This window comes from Crinia signifera, chromosome 9 (genome assembly GCF_055691185.1).
Source record: "Crinia signifera chromosome 9, ASM5569118v1, whole genome shotgun sequence".
Classification (NCBI taxonomy): Eukaryota; Metazoa; Chordata; class Amphibia; order Anura; family Myobatrachidae; genus Crinia; species Crinia signifera.
In genome coordinates, this window is record NC_139225.1 from 63,699,154 (window position 1) to 63,719,294 (window position 20,141).

General features: G+C 40.6%; 1 protein-coding gene across 1 annotated transcript in view; it reads left to right on the forward strand.

Annotated features, from left to right (window-relative positions):
- Nucleotides 1–20,141, forward strand: part of AR (androgen receptor) — a 274,049-nt gene that overhangs the window by 211,011 nt on the left and 42,897 nt on the right. Inside the window, exon 3 of the mRNA XM_083159122.1 lies at nt 4,271–4,387. Within this exon, the coding sequence (XP_083015248.1) occupies nt 4,271–4,387 (117 nt within the window). The remainder of the gene's footprint in view (nt 1–4,270; nt 4,388–20,141) is intronic.

Consider the following 20,141-nt stretch of genomic DNA (forward strand, 5'->3'; position numbering starts at 1 on the left):
GGTGCACATGCCATTTTTGTAAAATTTATATAATTCCCAAAGTACCGTATGTTTTATACCTAAAAAGCATTATGATTAATCAAAGCATTACAAATATTTTATATTCAGTAACAATGGGACATATGCAGAAATATATATGAAAAAATGTACGATATGTATCACTGGGCTTTTTCTCTTGACAGTGCTGTAGGGTGGTGGGATGGAGAGGATTAAAAAAAGAGGTACTTCCTTTGTATGTGATTACTCTGTTCCACTTTCTCCAGCGGCTTGTAGGGAAAATTCTCAGGGTTGGTTTAATCCGTTTCAAAAATAGAAAAGTGGATACAGTCAAAGTATAAGTTCAGGTGGATGTGTATTAGTGTACCAAATTTATATTCTAGTTCAACAACTGTCAAGGTATCTTTATATTGATGCTCTACCCCAACTCATGTTTGAAACATGCGTTCTACACATATAACAGTTTCTTTAAACGTTAGTGGTAGGGGGAGAACTGTACTCATACTCATGATGTATTCAAAGGTAGCCCTCCTATAAAGTACCTTGATACATTAGCTGTTGAACTTACATCTAGAATGTAAGTTTGGTACACAATTTAATACCCATCTACCTGAAGTTATACTTTGATCGTATCTACTCAGATTTTTCACAGTAATTTTTTTTTTCCATTTTCTATATTATGAAACGGATTACACCAAACCTGAACATTTTCCCTACAAGCATCTGGAGGAAGTGGAACAGTGTTGTCACATACAAAAGGAAGTACTGTATCTCTTTTTTTTACTCTATATTTTTTATCCTGTCCGTCCCACTACCCTACAGCACTGTCACCAAAAAGAAAGTGCCCAGTGATACCGGTTATCCATTTTTTCACATATGTTTTATAAGAGCTTGAGGTCTAGCTGAAACGATAGAGATCATGTGCAGATTTCTTTCAGATCGCTCATTGTTTCCTTGTAACCCTTTTCTTAGGGCCAGATGTATCAAGCTTCAAAAAGTGATTAATGGAGAGTGATAAACAAGCCAGCCAATTAGCTCTTAACTGCCAGGTTACAGGGTGGGTTTGAAAAGTGACAGGAAGGAGCTGATTGGCTGATTGTTTTTCACTCTCCATTTCATTAATTTTTTATGCTTGATACATCTGGCCATAGTCACATATACAGAAATATGTGTCCAGATTATACCAATAATGTTGTAAGAAACTGTTAATAAATAAATAAATACTGGTCAAACAAAAAGAATGGTTACAAACCGAAAAGTAATAAGGGGACCAACATTTTTTTTGTACTGGCAATTCCTGTATTATCACAAAGTGAAGTCTTCTACTTCATTAACTAGTGCATTTGTGTGTCATGCTTGTAGTATGTCCACTCATAGCTTCCCTGTATACAAATGGCTGTCCTACGCTTACTAACACTAAGTCAGAATGACAATAAAGGTTCCAAATTTACATATTTTTTTATATATATATATATATTTTTTTTAAATAGAGTTATGCAAGTATAGAGCACCAGAACTTCTGCCACCAAATATAAGTGAATATGCCCACAGCATGACTCCTAGTACCTTATGAGTATACCTGCACCAGTTCCACCACATATCATCAGACAGTGGTTTAAAAGTATACCAGAAAGTTTCCCACATTATAACCTTACCAATGCTCACTATTTTTCAGAGAGGGTACCCTGCAGCCCAGATAAAATAATGTCCTGCTTTATCTAATCTGCATATTAAAGTTAAGAAAAACTAGTCCTCATCAATGAGTTGCATGGTGCCAAATAATGTGTTAATAAAGCTTTTCTATGCATATCACTTCAGCTGATTAGTTTCTCGTAAGTGCCACTGAGTCTAGAGTGTCTGTCGGTTACATGAAAGATCGGAATGCTGCTGATTTGTGAAGATGTATTCCTCTATCATGTAACAGCGGCTAACAGCTGTTCCCTACTCAACAACATATAATTGACCAGGATATGTCCAGCCCTGCTTTCATCTGATGGGTAGTGCAGAAAGCAGCTCCCCAATCTTGGATGCTTGTGTAGAAAGCACACCCTCTAATCCTTGTGCCTATTATAGAAAGCTGACCACTCACGTAAAAAGCAGATCTGCATTTCTTGTCACTGTGAAGAAAGCAAACTGTCCTTCCACCTAGTGAAGTAACTCTTAACAATAGCATAACCAATCCTGGCCCATAAGTCACTTTATTCTTATTTAAAAAGTATAAAAACATAATAAATAAGCACTCCATATAGTAGTATATGCCCACCTTTGCTTCAGTATATGGAAAATATATCTTTATTTACATTTATGGCAACAGTGAAGGTCTTTTATAATGTACCCATCCTACTAAACTGTCACTTTTTGCCAATCAGGGATTCTGAGACATGCTGTACAATTTCCTCTATCAGCATCCAAGCTGTAGCAGCTAACAGCGGACTGTTTATTTAGGGGTAGATTTATGAAGCGGTGATAAGGGAGGAGAAGTGATACAGTGCCTGGTCATTTATCACCGGCCAATCAGCTCCTACTTAAACCCAGCCTGTGACTTAACAGTCAGAAGCTGATTGGCCAGTGATAAAGTACCAGGCACTTTATCACTTCTCCTCCCTTATGACTGCTTCATAAATCTACCCCTAGTACCAGATGTACTAAGCCTTGACAAGTGATACAATGGAAAATGAGAATCCACCAACCAATCAGCTCCTAAATGCCATTTTCCTGTAACATGACAGTTAGGAGACAATTAGTTGGCGTGGTGAGCATGCTACCGTGGCCTGAGTCACACCCTATGAAATAATCACACCTATGTTGGATTGGCACATGGGTGTATAAATCACAGTGGACACATATATATAGAGGGGAAATTATCTCCTACGTGTTTATCCTTGACGTATATGAGTTCTGTACATATACTGTACTACATGCCATTCACTACACATCCTGCACACAATCTTTGGACTGATTGTGTAGTGGTTTGCCTCATTTTGCCTGTGCTCTTTATTTTTCAGTATGATAGAAACAAATGAAACTGTTATTTATTAACCAGTAATTATGGGGGAAATTTACTAAAGGAAATTTGTAAAAAATAGGTGTATTTGTATCCAGAAATACACTTATTTTTGACATTTACTGTCCCGAAAATACGGCAATTCATATTCGTATTGATAGCACATCAATACGACTACGAATTGCCGTATTTTCGGGACAGTAAATGTCAAAAATAAGTGTATTTCTGGATACAAATACACCTATTTTTTACAAATTTCCTTTAGTAAATTTCCCCCTATATATCTGACAGACTATACTTTTATGTCACCGGTTTCATACTGTAGGAATCATTTAAAGTAAGGTACAGATGCTCTGAAAGCTACATTTATGCCACAAGTTACACATGTGTATTTTGTTGTGCTAATGTCTCTTGATTAGTGCAAAAAGTGTCCACATGAAGATAATTTTACACAAATCTAGATACGCTTTAAGCATTTCTTCATTCTGCAGCATGTTGGTGACACCTTTAATCATCATCAGCGTGATGGTGAATGGTATTTAATTGTAAAACATAAATGAGTTAATTAATGGCAATGGAAATTGCAGGAGGAGGAACAGCATGGGCGCAAAAGAGGCTGCCAACCCTAATTTGTGACAGGCTGAAGTGATGACACTATAACAGAGAAAGTCACAGAGTGGGGCTCATGTGTTGTTATGGCAACCGATTTAGCATGGGGCCGAATCACCACGGGAAAACAATATTGTGGTAACATAATTCTAAATTAGTATTCAGCATTTTTTGCTTGAGTGATAATGATGGCAGCCCTACACTAGATGGGAATGCATAAATATAGTGCCAGGATATACATGGTTGTCAAAACATGGTGGTGATTGTAGAACTACTGCAGTGAACATTACATCCAGGGCACACCGTTATATCTTTTGATAATATAATGTCACTTGCCACACATTATTTTTTTCACGATATATGGATCACCTAAATCCATCGTCATGCTAGTTTTTTCAAACTTGTTATCCTTTGTGACAGGATAAAAAAAACGTAAACACAATGAAGACTTGTTCCATGAGCCAGGCCAAGCATTGTACATTTCTGAGGCTGAGACCCACCTGGGGTAATAACAACTACTGTGTGTGCCAGCCAATATAAACTCACAACCTGTCCAATCAGGGAAGAGACACTCTTTACTGATTAGTAGCTGACAAAACTGGCCAAACTTATTATTCTGTACAGTTCTCACCATTATCCTATCTTTTCATCTCCAATTAGGAAAGCAGAAATATCTTTGTGCCAGCCGGAATGACTGCACAATTGACAAATTCCGGAGGAAAAACTGTCCATCATGTCGCTTGAGGAAATGTTATGAGGCCGGCATGACATTAGGCGGTAAGTTTGCAATGACACATTTAGTATCCAACCTTGCTATCAGACATGTATGTGTACATAAGTAGATTATTTAAATGTCTATATTGTGTAATACAGTATTGAACACTCTTTGACACTGTTGGGTTGCTCTGTTATGAAGTTGGAACATAAACAGTAGTTCAACAACAGCTGGCTTTCCAAGGTTACTCGTCCCTGATTAGAAATCAGTTTATTTTGTCTATCCTGAACATGTAGATTCATTATTTTATAACCCTGCACCCGAGTTATACTAGCAGACACACTTTCATTGTTTGCACCCCCAACGCATATATTATTATATTAATCCAATATCTCATAATATGTAATTTATTCTTTCTGTAATGACATCTGATTCATCCATTATCTCATATTAACGGTGGTAAAAAAAATGTTTTCTACCTGTGACATAATCTGTAATTGTCAACAAACACTTATATGTCTAACATCACAGCTAGAAAACTGACCCAAATCCATTCAACACCCCCCTTTTGGATAACGGATTATTCCGTATTTCTGAATATTGTAATATTTCAATGATGTATTTTGAAGTATCTTGCATTTATGCTGTATAAACACATCAACCACATGAAATGCACACAAATATATTTTATTTGTTCAAAAAACAAGGTTTCAAAACATGAAACAAAATTTGTGTACTATCTCAGATATTGAATTTGAATGCCAAGTAATCATTTTCTTGTACATATATAGTGGCAGTTACCTATCATCTCCTCAGTAGTGCTGTTACAGTTGTCCCCAGTAAGTTTTAACAATAAATATATCTTTTTTTCCACTTTCTGTAATGTACGGTTTTTGGAATAATTCGGATAACGGATACTCGGATACGGGATACTCAACCTGTATTCTATTTTTCACTGATAAGCCTAGGAGTCTGGTGCTGGTTCTTTAAAATATGGGGGGCCCACAAAGCAATTTTGCCTCCATATTTCCTGAACCAAAACCGGCACCAAAAGCGCAGTGCTGGTTATGCCTTCAGAGGGGAGGCCCCATGATTGTTCTTTTGTCATTCCCCAAGTACTGGCTTGCTGTGGCACCTTTCTCCCCCCATTAAATGACCTATTTTTATATTAACAATCATTAATATGCTGTACTATATAAGAAACTGTTAATGAATTAATTAATTAGCCCCGCTGTACGTATGGTCAGTCGGCTTTCATTGAGGTAGTCAGCAGATCGTATATGTGTGCTCGTTCGACCTGCATACCATCAGGTTGTGTGCAGGTCATTCAGGTGTATGGCCAGCTTTAGCCATGTCCATGTCAGCCTCATACAATCGACCCTATGACCCATACCCTTTATCATCACTGTCCGTGTAACAGCATCTCATATATTGTTTTTGTTTGGGGCACATGCAAAAACATCTATTATGGAAATTAATAAACCGAACAAAAAACTAACTAACTGCAGTGTAAAATGCATGATTATTATTTAGCCATCTTCTGATATGTCTCTGTTTTTACAATGTTTCCTCAATATAATGCACAGGAACACTTTGCCACTTCAGAGAAGACACGCATAGGGTTAATTTGTTCTTAGTCTCACCCATTCTATAGCTATAACTAGAGTAACAAACAGTCTACATTTCATTGCCCTGACAGCTCAGTTCCTGGGGTCAGGCTGACCTCTTTCACTTGGCCAGTATTCTTCACTTTAATTTTATAGCAGAGCAATGTTTGTTTGAAGTTAACCAGTTATAGGAGAGTCAGTGGAGCATATTATATGAAAAATGAATCACCGGGAATGAGAAGAGAATATCACTTGTTTGATAACTGAATCTAATAAATCATCCTTTGCAAGTACTTATCAGAAAGTGATGCTGGCAACATTACAAGTTAATTAAGTACCTGAAGGTGCAAGTACAGTATCTATCTACATTCTAACCATACGGAATTTTTTGTAAACTCCTACATTTCTAAATATAATTTGTGATCACGTCCACATGATGAAAATATAAAACAGAAATGGATCTTATCACTTAACTATTGGACAGAATAAAACATGCCAGCATTACTACCCAAGTAATATAATCCTCTTTAATCAGTGGCATTGTGTGCCGGCCTATGTCATGAGTTTTGGTTTTGGCTCTGTACTCGGTTTTGCCAACACCGCCCTTGTGGGTTTTGGTTTTGAATCGGTGTGGTTTTTTTTTTTAATCATAAAAACATCACAGAATGTTGACCTGTTTTTTTCTATGATATTATTGACCCCAATAACTTTTAATTTCCACTCATTTCCAGATAATTTTGACCACCTCACATCTCAAGGGTTAGGGGGGCAAGGGGAGGCTAAGTAAACTTACCTAACTCCTGTCAGGATTCCCTAATTCAGGATGCCAGCGTCCTTATTCCGACCACCGGCATCCCGACCACCGGTCATTCATATGTATCCCAAATAATTAATACAATAGCCTGGTCTGATTGTCACTAAATCAGGAGTACAATGTGTGTTTGGTCCCCCTGTAAAAATACCAAGCAGCACCAGGCTCTGCCATGTTGGGTAGATCGCACTATAACAGGAAGAACCACAGTTTGGGATCCCATCGTCATAATGTGAAACTACAGTATCCCCAGTCTTGGTTGTATTACCTTATATCAGGACTGTGTAAAAACATATCTGTTCCCCTAGAAAGAACCAGCCCTGATTGAATGTAACAGGGCTGTTTTACCTTAGTTAAGCCTGTACTGTCTGAAGCACAGGAGCTCTTTGTGGCACCTCTTGGCTAGTGGGTAATCTAAATACATACAGTACCCACCTTACTCACCTACACCTCTTTCCCTGACTGGGGCATACACCAGAGCTAAGTCATCCATGTGTTTCTGGCTCCTATCATGGTAGAACCTGGGGAGAACAGTCCTTCGCTCTGCTGATTTTCATTCAGTATAATTAACATTGTTGTACCCGGGTATGGGTCATTGGTCGACCAATATTAGGTCGACATGCATTGGGTTTACCACTAAAGGTCAACATGGCTGGGGTCAACACATAAAATAGGTTGACATACCTAAGGTCCACATTGTTGAAGGACTGACCCGTGATCCCAGCCAACAAATTCATTTTTTTTCCATTTCTTAAAACAATTAGATAAAACATTTCTTAAAACAAAGGTTATGCTGAATCAGTGTAGTCTGCGACAGGAATGCATCTAATGGTGTGTACACACGGGTACAATCAGCATGAGATTTTGACTATATAGTCAAAATCACATCGGGATCGCATGCAGATCGGATGCAGATCGCACAGGTTTTTTACCTTGCGATCCCGATGTGCGCTCCCGTGGCAGCACAAATCGAAAACAGATAGACAGGCAGCCGTGACTATATAGTGCAAATCGAATGTAGATAGCATGAATTGTATGTAATTCGTACAGAGTTAGCAAAGATTGTATAGCACTCGAATCTTAAGTTGAATAGCAAGGGAATCTCACCGTGTGTACACAGCATAACTGGCACTTGTATTGTTGCACTGCTCAATGTTACCATCATGTGCTCACATCACATTTCCCTACACAGCCTTCCCATTTCATGAACTCTTTCTATTTTGTGGCATTAGCATACAAAAGTGTATACAGACATTCCTCACTTAATGACCTACCTGTTTATCGACCACCCACACTTACGACCCGGTCTTCGTTTAGCATCCGCGCTGTGGCTGCTCGGACTTACAACCCCGCCTGCTCAGATTTACGACCTGCCTGCCTACCCTCTCACAGTTACGACATGCCCAGACTGTTTAGAGACCCGCTTGTCAGAAGTATTAAGGGGTTTTATATAGATTTGTTTAACAACCAATTCGTTTAATGATCGGGTCGTAGGAACGGAACCCGGTCGTTAAGTGAGGAATGTCTGTACTTTACCTGTAAATGACACTAAAAAGGTAATATAAAAGGTCTTCAAAACCAACATGAGACATAAAAATAAAGTAAATATATACAGTTTAGGACCACAGATTGAATATAATACAGCCTGGAGATATAAGTGGGTGGATCAAGAAATACCTGTGTTTGAATACAGGTGGCGTTGCTGAGGTAAGTTGGTATTATTTTTGTGTACTACCATCTTTCAAACAACGCCATACAAAATTTCAGATTGATTCATAGGTTCGTTTTTTCCACCACGACAATGCACCAGCTTCCTCATCTGAAAATGTTGCGGCCAAATTGCATGAATTGCGCTATGAATTGCTTTCCTCCTGCCAAACTAAAGACAAACAAAACAGAGATTGTCCAAGATGACGTTTTATTGGAGGGAATTACACTGGAACTTTACAAATGTGCCCAGCTGTTGACCCATTCCTGTTCTAATGTCCTTAATGTGTCTGTACTTTACCTGTAAATGACACTAAAAAGGTAATATAAAAGGTCTTCAAAACCAACATGAGACATAAAAATAAAGTAAATATATACAGTTTAGGACCACAGATTGAATATAATACAGCCTGGAGATATAAGTGGGTGGATCAAGAAATACCTGTGTTTGAATACAGGTGGCGTTGCTGAGGTAAGTTGGTATTATTTTTGTGTACTACCATCTTTCAAACAACGCCATACAAAATTTCAGATTGATTCATAGGTTCGTTTTTTCCACCACGACAATGCACCAGCTTCCTCATCTGAAAATGTTGCGGCCAAATTGCATGAATTGCGCTATGAATTGCTTTCCTCCTGCCAAACTAAAGACAAACAAAACAGAGATTGTCCAAGATGACGTTTTATTGGAGGGAATTACACTGGAACTTTACAAATGTGCCCAGCTGTTGACCCATTCCTGTTCTAATGTCCTTAATGTGATACATGGGGCTAGGTGTATATTGTCTGGGATCATTATGGACTTTTTCTTGTTTTCTATCAAGTATATTGGGGGAGATTTATAAAGAGTTGGAGTGAGACAAACCTTTAGACTCCTAACTGCTTTTATAGTATGTATTTGAAAAATGGCAATTGGGAGCTGATTGAAGGTGCCTGTGTGTGATCAAAGTCGCATGTGTGGCTGCCAAGTGTGGGAGTATACACACGTCTCACCCATAGTAATGCGTCTGTTGTGGTATCAACACGTCTCTTTTTGAGGAGCTATTTAATTAACATTTTAATGGTGTATCACCATTATTCCACAATGGAAAACAAATATAGGTTGTTGTAGTACATGTGATTTCAAAATTGCTCCTGTGCGAAGCCGGTAGCTTCTCTAATATATGTGTGTGTGTGTGTGTGTGTGTGTCATTCCACATAATTATAAGTGCTTTGCTAATATGTATGTGTGTCTGTGTGTGTGTGTGTGTGTGTGTGTGTGTGTGTCATTCCACATAATTACTAACATTTAAGTATATTTATACTGCTGAAATGTTAAAGTATAATGGGGCAGATGTATTAAGCTTTAACAAGAGATAAATGCAAAGGGGATAAGGAGAGATAAACACCCAGCCAATCACCTACTAACTGCCATGTTACAGCCTGTGTTTGAAAAAGTCAGTAAGGTGTTGATTGGCTGGATGTTTATCTCTCTTTATCACCCTTGCATTTATCTCTTGTTAAGGCTTAATACATCTGCCCCATTGTGTGATTAAGAGAAAATCACTAGATTTATTACGTATGGAATTAGCACATGTGTAAGCATTGAACATATATGGAAGTTGATTAAGTGGATGTACTAATGGCTAATTGCCAGGTATTTTTATACCTGATATTAAAATTTCCACCATCATGAGTTGGAATATTTTATACATCTGCACAATTAATAAAGGAAGATAAACTAACCTACTGTACCGGAATTAATTAATCCTACAGGTTGCAGTAATTTGTATCAGAGCACTTCAACAGGAGACAAAAATGTAAAATTACAGGGGCCGCACAGCACAATGCAAGGCAGCCCTGTTTGCTGGGTCCCTCCCAGCAATGCAAGCATAGCAAAATGTGCAGCCTGTTTGGGGATGCAGCAGGTTTGTTTGGCATTATGCAGCCGCACCCCAAACGGTATGGAGACACCTGCATTTTGTGGACCGTTTTTCCTTCAATGGCCAGGCGATCCCTTGTAATGGTCAGTCGCTACCCCCACTGGAGCCTTAGACCACTTGCACCCACACTGGTGTATGTATGCGCAAATGCACAGATCTGAAAAAAGTCCCGATCTGCAATTGTTGCTGCTTTGTGAGCCATGCAGAATAAAGTCCAGTGTGATAATGTTATATGAGTAAACTGAATATTATTAATTATCTAACATTAAAAATGGGTGTCTCTGTATTTTTATATATATATGTATATATATATATATATATATATATATAACAAAAATTATAATACTGTACGATACAAATTAATATGACAAAAAAAAACACAATTTTACTACACATAATGACAAATTTATTTTCAGTACATACCATACTATAATTTATAATATTCAGCTTACTCCTATAACAGTATCAGACTGGGCCTTATTAAGCCAGGCTTACAAAGATGCAAAATTTGCAGATCGTGACTTTCTTACTATGCTGCCAACAAGAGAGAGGAGACAGTGGGCTAGATGTATCAAGCTTCAAATAATAATAAAATGGAGAGTGATAGACAGCCAATTAGCTCCCAACTGTAATGTTATAGGCTGGGTTTGAAAAATTACAGGAGGGATCTGATGGGCTGGTTTTTTATCACTCTCCAATTTATTACTTTTTGAAGCTACTGGCTCAGTAGATGGACATTTTTCCAGTGTCCAGTGGCTGCAAGATGCTGCAGAGTTGAGTCCTGAAGATATAGGGCCCGTGTCCACCGCACACACTGCACCCGTTGCCATAGATGTGCTCAGCCCATTTTATTAAGGGGTGCACCATTGGAGGGGTGTGTCTATCACCGCCTTCTGGGCATCAATGCAAACTTACATTATGCTAAATGCTAAGTAACATTAACAGCCACTACTCTCACTATTATCAGACACTAGATTTCTCCAGGGCACCTTTTATGTTGTTTATAACAGGTTGGGAATGTACTTAGAACAGTATGGTAATCTGAAACTGATAATTAGTTGAAACAAGAATTTACACCACATGATTGAAAAGTACAGCTGGTCTTAGGCATCTTGCATGGGTTATTAAACAGGAGCTGACCTTCAAATAAAGATAGATAATGTGAAGTGAGGATATATATATATTATTACAGAAAGCTGGCTGTCCCTGCAGCAGGGGAGAAAGCACCTGAGGTGCAGCGCATTCTGTATCCTGCAGGCACTACTACTTAAGGAGCTCACAGAGGCAGCTCTCTCGCACTTATAAAGAGCTCAGCACAGCTAGACTAAGCATCGGCCTCCCATCTCACTCTCTCCACAGTCCATCATCCCTTTAGCAAGCCTTGGGGGCGTGATGTGGCAGAGACATGGCCACAGTCTGGGAAGATCAGCAGCATCTGACTCCATGGATGTGATTGACCGCGGCGGGCATGATGCAGTGGGGTGGTGGTGAGAAGGTACAGATGGAGCGCCTCTCAATATTGCCACCAGCTCGCCTTGGTGGAGGTTCTGGCATTGCGATTTTCTTCTTGCGCTGCAGTCCGCCAAGGGGCGAGGGCGCACACCATGCAATACAATCCACCACCACTGGGTGGCTAATGCTCCATCAAGCTAGCGTCAGAGTGATATACTGTAATGTGCCAATGGAATCCCACCATTCGCTGTACGGAGCGCGTTTACAGTATGAGACGCTCGTGCGTAATGGGACGCTCGTGAACATCGCTGCGAGCAAATGGGCTGTGTAGTGTAATGATCCTAAACAAATATTCATGTTCACATTGCCGATGCTGAATATTTTGAACTGTTGGTACTGTGCATAATGTGTATGTAGCTGAAGTCAACCGCCTCCTCCCCTTCCCCCAGGGGTGGAGGGGGTCGACTTGACCTGAATACAGTACATTACTTTACAATATCTCCAGCAGCGCTAATCCATGAAGGGACCGTCTGTAGCGACTCATGTCTGAATTAACGGGTCCATTCTAGTCAATTGGGAAAAATGTGTCTACTTTGCACCCTGATATATCCTGGTATCATATGAAAGAGGAGACTCTTGGCTTACAGAGGAGTAGTTTATATGACATCAGGAAGGCAAGCGGCAAGCATCCCTAGTTAGGGCCCCCTCCAATTGTCCACCTAATGCAACTCATTACTACTGAGTACCGCAAATAGGAGATCCTGTATAGAGAGTCTAAAGACAGTGTTTTTGCATCCAAGGACTTAGGGAGGAGTTTTTATCTGTCCCCATTAAACTTATATTGCTATCGCTTATAGCTGTAACTGTTACAGCAGAGTACAAAAAAAAGCTGTTCGTGCTACTAAATACACAAAGTGCTATTGAGTAGCAAGTGCTACTTATTGCATAAATAGGAAAAACTCTGTGGACGGGCTAGGAACAATGTTTTTTATTGTTATTATAATAATTTTTTTAATTGAAACATTTACAAACCTTAGCACTAGACAAACATAAATAAACTTTTTTCATATAAGCCTTTTGGTGTTAGTCCATGCACAAGAACCATAGAGCATGCTGTGTAATGCACAGTGTTTGTAAAAAGCCTCCCCCCAGCAAGTTTGACTGAATCGGCCTCTTTCATTGCAATCTCTGTAAAGGAAGGCGGGGGTTGGTCAGGGCTGAATACAATACCTTCAACACTAATAAGACGCTGTAGCGACTCGTGCCTGAATTAAAGTGTCTATTCGGGTCCAAAAATGTGTCTACTTTGCACCCTGATATCTCCGGTTCTCTGTATCCTAGAGACTTATGACTGGTATCATGAAAGAGGAGACTCTTGGTTGAAAGAAGAGACTAAGTAGTAGTTTATATGACATCAGGAAGGAAAGTGGCAAGCATCCGTAGTTAGGGTCCCCTCCAATTGTCCACCTAATGCAGCTCATTATTACTGTAAAACTTGCAAAGTGGCACCCTTATCCATTACTTTACAACACTTGACAAGAGCGGCCAGACTTTCTACTCAGATGCATCCTAGTGCCTTTTGACCAAAACATTGAGACGTATTAGCGTCCGTGCCCACGCAGACGCAGGGAAAGGTTAATAGGGAGGCAGGAGTGTTTGTGTGCTAAATATACAGTAACTGACCTACTGTAAATTTGTTGGAAAAAAATAACTTCCCTTTAATAATCAAACTCAGGCATACTGTACTTTAATGTACAACATGCAGAGCAGCACGCTTATCCATTAGCCTACACACCTGATAAGAGCTGTCTATCTACATTACTGTAGCTTACTGGACAGTACAGTAGTAGCAAAGTAGTTCCTGCGCTACAGAGCTTTTTAATACAGTAGTCACTTCATGCACACGCTGCAGCACACATTTCACGCATGCGCAATGAGGATTTCAAAAAGTGACATCTGGTGGATGATCACTGGTATTGCACTCATCCGGAGACGCCACTGCGAATCGCCAAGCTTTTAAAATGTATTGCGACGCCGCACGCCGTGGCCCGCCATGGCGGACTGGCGATACAATCGCCATAGGTAGGTTGAATGAGAGGCGCTCCATCTGTAGTTGTGGGCAGTGCTGGGCGTGTACATTAGGGTGTGCCTGTGCACACCTGGCACATGCCTATGCCTGTTATAGATACGCCACTGCGCAGTAGCCTATAACCGATCAACAACAAGAGCATTGATTGGAATTGTGCACGCTTCAATGGAGCAACAAGTGCAAGATTTACTTTCAGCTCTTCATCAAACCCTATGTGGATAAGTAGGTGCACCAAAGAAGCAGTGCAAGTTTAAATTGATATTAGAAACCTATTAGTATATTGTTCTTTAGTTATTTTGGTTTAATGTGCTTAAATTATTATGTCTTGCTACTTTTTGGAATAAATCTCCTCACAACTAGCCATTAATGAATAAAATAATAAACTGCAGTGGCGCTGTTACATGGATGACTGCTTTCAGATTATTTAATCCAAATCTGTCTGCCTCCCAGCTCGCAACCAGAATAACTACAAAGAAGTATTCTCAGTGTTGATTCATCATCACAAAGCTGCTTTTATTGACCTACAGCCATTTTTTTATGGCCTTTTCATTTTAATTACGGTTTGAAGGAGATTATATTTCTGTGCAGATCAGATCATTAGCTGGCGGTTAGCCTGCTGATATCTGATTGTCTGCACTTTGTTACAGTACTGTAATTTACTTGTTTTGCTTATTGTTTTAAAGTAAGATTTATTGAGTTTGTAAATCTGGTTTGGCAGGAACCTACACATGATATTTAAAGAGGAAAAAGGTGGTGAGTTCACTTGGCAAACTTTATCATTGCAGTGATACAGAATCCACACAGGCTGTTTCCATGGTGCAGGTTGTGGTATCATCAGCAACTGCATGCCATAACATTTACTCAAAAAGTCAATTTTTTTTTTTTAGTCTTGGTTTTGCAATTTATACAAAGTAACAACATTTGTTGCTACATTCCATATCCTCTAGAAGGCATCGTCAAGGATATGTTCCTGTTGAGAAAAATTCAACTGACCTGAAGTGCTGGGAGGCAATTCTCCCTTGGAGATTAGAACCCAAAATGTATGGTCATTCCGGCATATCAGCTCTTTCATGAGTATAATACCTGAGATTAAGGACCTTATTCTAATCGCTACGGTTCCCCGTGCGTTTGCACGGGGATTGCTGGAGAAATCATTCTCATTTCTGTGCATGTGCAGACGCAGAATGTTTGCCGGGTGCCCAAACCGTACGCAGTGGGCGGGGTCACCGGGCAGCCCCATTAGCATATGGGAATGGCTAGCATTTCATGGGTGTTCCCATGAGAATGTTGGGTGTTCTCATGCTAATAAGGTTGTGAAGCGGGTGCAAGGGGCGGGCAGCTGAAATCAGCTGCCTGCCCTGTCCCCGCACAGGGCACCTACAGTTTAGAGACACCATATAATATAGGTGAACTGCGAGCGCTGGAGAAATCATTCAATGAATATGTAAATCATCCATTCGCAGGCGTGCAGGGGGGGGTCGCGCATGTGAAGGGGTGGTGGCACTGCAGGTGGTGTCTGATGGACTCGCAAGGCCCTTGCGAGTCAATCATAATAAGGTCCTAAGTCTGATCTTCATGCTTAAAATGTTGGATCTCATATTGTTCTTTTTGAAAAAACTAGATACACTTTTATCTTCCAAACTATGAAACAAAATGCCCAAAGCTGTAGCTAGACATTGTAATGCCCTATTCCAAATGAAGGAACACTGGTGCCCCTCAATATTTTGAATAGGGATAGTGCGCGTCTTCGGCATGAATTCAAAAGCGGGGTAACATTGCATGGAAAGGGTCTGGCTAAACAATATTACCCACAATTCAAATTACAACATACAGTAGTGCAGTCTTATCCACTTTACACAGCAGAGCGGTACCCTTTATCAGGGACCTCACTTTATCCATGAGTTTTTCTGGAAGTACCCTACACTCAAATTATCGGTCAGCGTGCAGTCATTTAAAACATTTGGCTGTCTCAAGCCGTGATCATATTTAAAATGGGGGTAAACCTTCATAGACTATGGCACAGAAGCTTGGAGATACTACACATCCATGCAGTCTGTGATAAAGCCTCTTTAGATACTAGTGTGCCTAGGCTCAAGATGTCTGCTGGAAAAGCCGCCTACTTAAATAATTAATAAAAGTATATTTTTAATAATATTTCAATTGCACAAGCACAGCTGTCTCCATGTGCCGCAGTCCCTGTTTCGGCCTCCTACTTGGTAATTAACAACTATTTATAGCATATGCTTAGTGATCTAACTAATGTCAGTTCTGGAGCCAAATTACAGATTAAATAATCAGGAAGGTTTAGTTAATGCAAAAAAAGGTCCAATGCTTATTTTAGAATGATACAAAAAGTAATGGTTACAAGATTGGAGTTACATAGGATTTACAGGATTCAGTATTGAATCCCGGCGGTCGGGATCCCGGCGTTCAGAATCCCGACGCCGGAATCCCGACAGCCGAAATGCCGACAAGGGGGGGACGTGGATCGCCCCCCCTTGCGGGCTCGCTGCGCTCGCCACGCAGCGGGCCCGGTGCCTCGCTACGCTCGGCACGCTATTTTATTCTCCCTCCAGGGGTGTCGTGGACACCCCAGGAGGGAGAAAGTGTCGGCATTTCGGCGGTCGGCATTTCGGCGGTCGGGATTCCGGCGCCGGGATTCTGAACGCCGGGATCCCGACCGCCGGGATCTTAACTGCATCCCGGATTTACATACAGGCAAGCAAATTGAAAATAAAATAGGGTTAACTTACAGCCTTAACACAAGTCCGGAGAGAACGGTTAGGAATCATATTACCTACCAGGGCCATCTCTACCATTAGACAGCTGGGGGACACCACAGAGTCTGCCTATCACAAAATTAAATATGGTTATGAGGAAGACATCCTTGTTGTACTTAATACATGTTGCAGCTGTGAGACTTCTTGTTATAACTGGTGGATCCAAACTTGGGGGTAGTGACCTCTTCCGGACTGACTTCCATCTAAGGTGGATCTTTGGAGCAATGACTCTTGTGCACCCGGGGTTGAGACTTGTAGACTTGTGGAGACTAGGAACAGAGAGGAGGCAGTGGCTGAGAGGCTGGAGAGTGAGATAATGAATAGTGACAGACAATAAAGCTAGACACAGGCTGATGAAGGGTAGAGCGACAGGTATGAGACACTGGGGCCATTACCAGAACTGGAGAGAGGAAAACAATAAGGAAACAGGCTGATAAAAATGGGAGAATACTGAATACAATACGGGAGAACAGAAAGGGTAACTGACTGAAACACAAAAGAAGGTGAATGGAAAACCAAGCTGGAGAAATACTGAAGACTGGCAGAACACGGAGCTGGAACAGATGCTGGGGCTGGCTAGAGACTAAGGGCCAGATGCACTAAGCTTCAAAAGTGATAAAATGGAGAGTGATAAACAGCCAGCCAATCAGCTCCTGTCTGACATTTTTTTTTAAACAGTCTGTAACATGGCAGGTAGGAATTGATTGGCTGTCTTTTTATCACTCCATTTTATCACTTTTGAAGCTTAGCGCATCTGGCCCTCAATGACTAAAGCAGGAAGCTGAGTGTCAGGGCTCACACCACAACTATGAGCTATGACCAGCACTGGGAGAGAGGCAGACTGAGTAGCCAAAACCCATGGTAATGGGCTAATTATGTGACAGACCTGCCTGAGGTAGCTACATAACACTTCTGAGATGACATGAGTGGCTGGAAAGTGAATATTAATAGCAGTGTGGGGTTGAGGAGTAGGATGAAGTTTGCCTAGGGTGCCGAGAAGCTTTAGCATTGACATGTTAAAACTCCTATACAGAAGGGATACCTAAGTTCAACTTAGAACAATAGATCATCACCCTTCATGTCCCGTCCCCCCAGAGTATCACTACTGGGTGACAGCATCCCAGGACTGGATGATGGGTGGCTTTGAGTAATAAAGCCTTGGACCTACCCTGACATGCTCTTGTGATTTAGAAATCACCTTCATATAACTTTACCTACGATCTGATAGTCTAAGATCTGGGGGGTCCTATTAATTCTTAGCTATTTTAGAATATATTTATAATTGGGTAAATATACTAAAATGGAAGTTCTATTTCATATGGGATGTTGCTATGGGCAACCAATCAGATACTATCTATTATCTTCTAGAAGGTGCTAAATAAATAAGAAGTAGATTCTGATTGGTTGACCATCGCAACATCCCATGTAAAATTGAACTTCCATCTTAGTAAATTTCCCCCATTGTGTTTGGGATAGTGGAGAGGTTTCAGAATTTAAAAACAATACTTCTCTGAGATATGAAAAACACAGTCCACCTCTGCATATACTACAGATGGAACCCTCCTCATTTAGCCTGTTAGTACAGTATAAGTCTCTCTATAGAAGTATACATTTTACTCCATATACCAAATGAAAACTGAGAATGCTTTCAACTGCCCTGAGTCTAAGCTGCCGTATTGCTCAACCCTGAATACATATGTGGTCTGGTGCCCGCTCCAAGGGGTACTTCTTTTGAGAACCCAAAATAGGCTAAAGACTGTCCTGTCATGTAACTATCTCTGTCCCTTGAATGATATTACCTTTAAAAATTGCCCCTTCCAGCAGACATGAACAATTATTTTGTACTGTGAGTCAGATGTTAATCTGATTGACAGCTAATCTGATAACCTATACATGTCAAATGGTCATCTTTCTCAGGATACACAGTTTATACATTCTAATGACAACACAAGCTCACCTCAGTGTATTCACTAGCTAATGACAACCTATTATGACTAAGGAGATATCTCCTGTTGGCTGTTTTTTCTATAGATAACAATGGGAGCAGTTAAGCCTGGAGACGAGATAAACTGGAGATAATGTGGAGATAAAGTGAAAGGACATAACGCACCAGCCAATCAACTCCCAACTGTCATTTTTAAACACAGTTCATTGGCTGGTGCATTATCTCCTTTTACGTTATCTCCAGTTTATCTCTTCTCCAGACTTCATACATCTGCCCCAATGCCAGTGGTCTTAATCAAAATGTTAATGATCAAGTTTGAGGTAGCGTCTCAGATGTAAATAAAACATAATTTACAACTTTTAATACTCACATTCTCTTCTAATATCTTTGATTCTTCACATGTCACATGTTAGTACCCTTATTAATTTTACGTCACATAGAAACATGACGGCAGATAAGAACCACTTGGGTCATCTAGTCTGTCCCGTTTAAAATTTTTTTTTTTTTTTATTGTAAATGCCGGTTTGTTCGCATGGGGGACCGATGATTAAGCTCAGCGCATATTCTCATATGCGCATGTGCAGGGCTTCTGTGCAAGTGCCTTTGCCGGCTTGCATAGTCGGCATGGCGCTCGCACTGGGGGGGGGGGGGGGGGCACCCTGCATTTCCTTATTATTTACATTATATCACACATTAGTGCCTTTATTAACATTATGTCACACAGCAGAACCCCTTATTTATGTTATGTTGCATAGTAGTATTGCCCCTTATATACATTATTCCTCACAGTAGTGTATTTTGTTGACAATAAAAAAATATTAGTCCTGCTGCTAGATAAGGGTAGGTGTGTGTGAGAGGGGGAGGGGCAAAATAATTAAATTATTAAATTAAAAAACAAACTTATTACACAGAAATCCAGAATTTGTATAGGGACCTGTATAGCCTATGTATTTAGTTGTTTGGTAATGGGACTGTGTGTAATGTGGAGTGCAGCATTATCAGCAATACTGTGTCTCTTTGAAATGCGCCTTTCCCGGTACAGCTCTGCTTGTGCACTGCTTAACAAGCTGATACTTTAAGTCTGGTTCCACTGATTGGGAGCCCTGATAGCAGTGCCTTTGTGGGTGTGGATGTCTCCTCAATTGATCCCTCTTAAGGCCCCCATACACTATGCCCCCACCACCACCGCTGGCCGCCCCCACCGCCGCCGCTGCCTGCCCCCACCACTGCCGCTGCCCGCCCCCACTACTGCCGCTGCCCGCCCCCACTACTCCTCACCGCCCTGCAGCTCCCCGGGTTTTTTTTAACATGGGATAAATCGCATGCGATTTATCCCATGTAAAAAATGGCACATCAAGTGCCAAATTGTATGTGAGCCTCCCGGGGAGCTGCCGGGCGGCTCGCAGGTAAATTGGGTCCGACTTGTCCCTAGGACAAGTCGGCCTAATGTATGGGGTCCTTTACAGTGCCTAAATCTAACCTTCCTTCCCATAGCTAAACCAT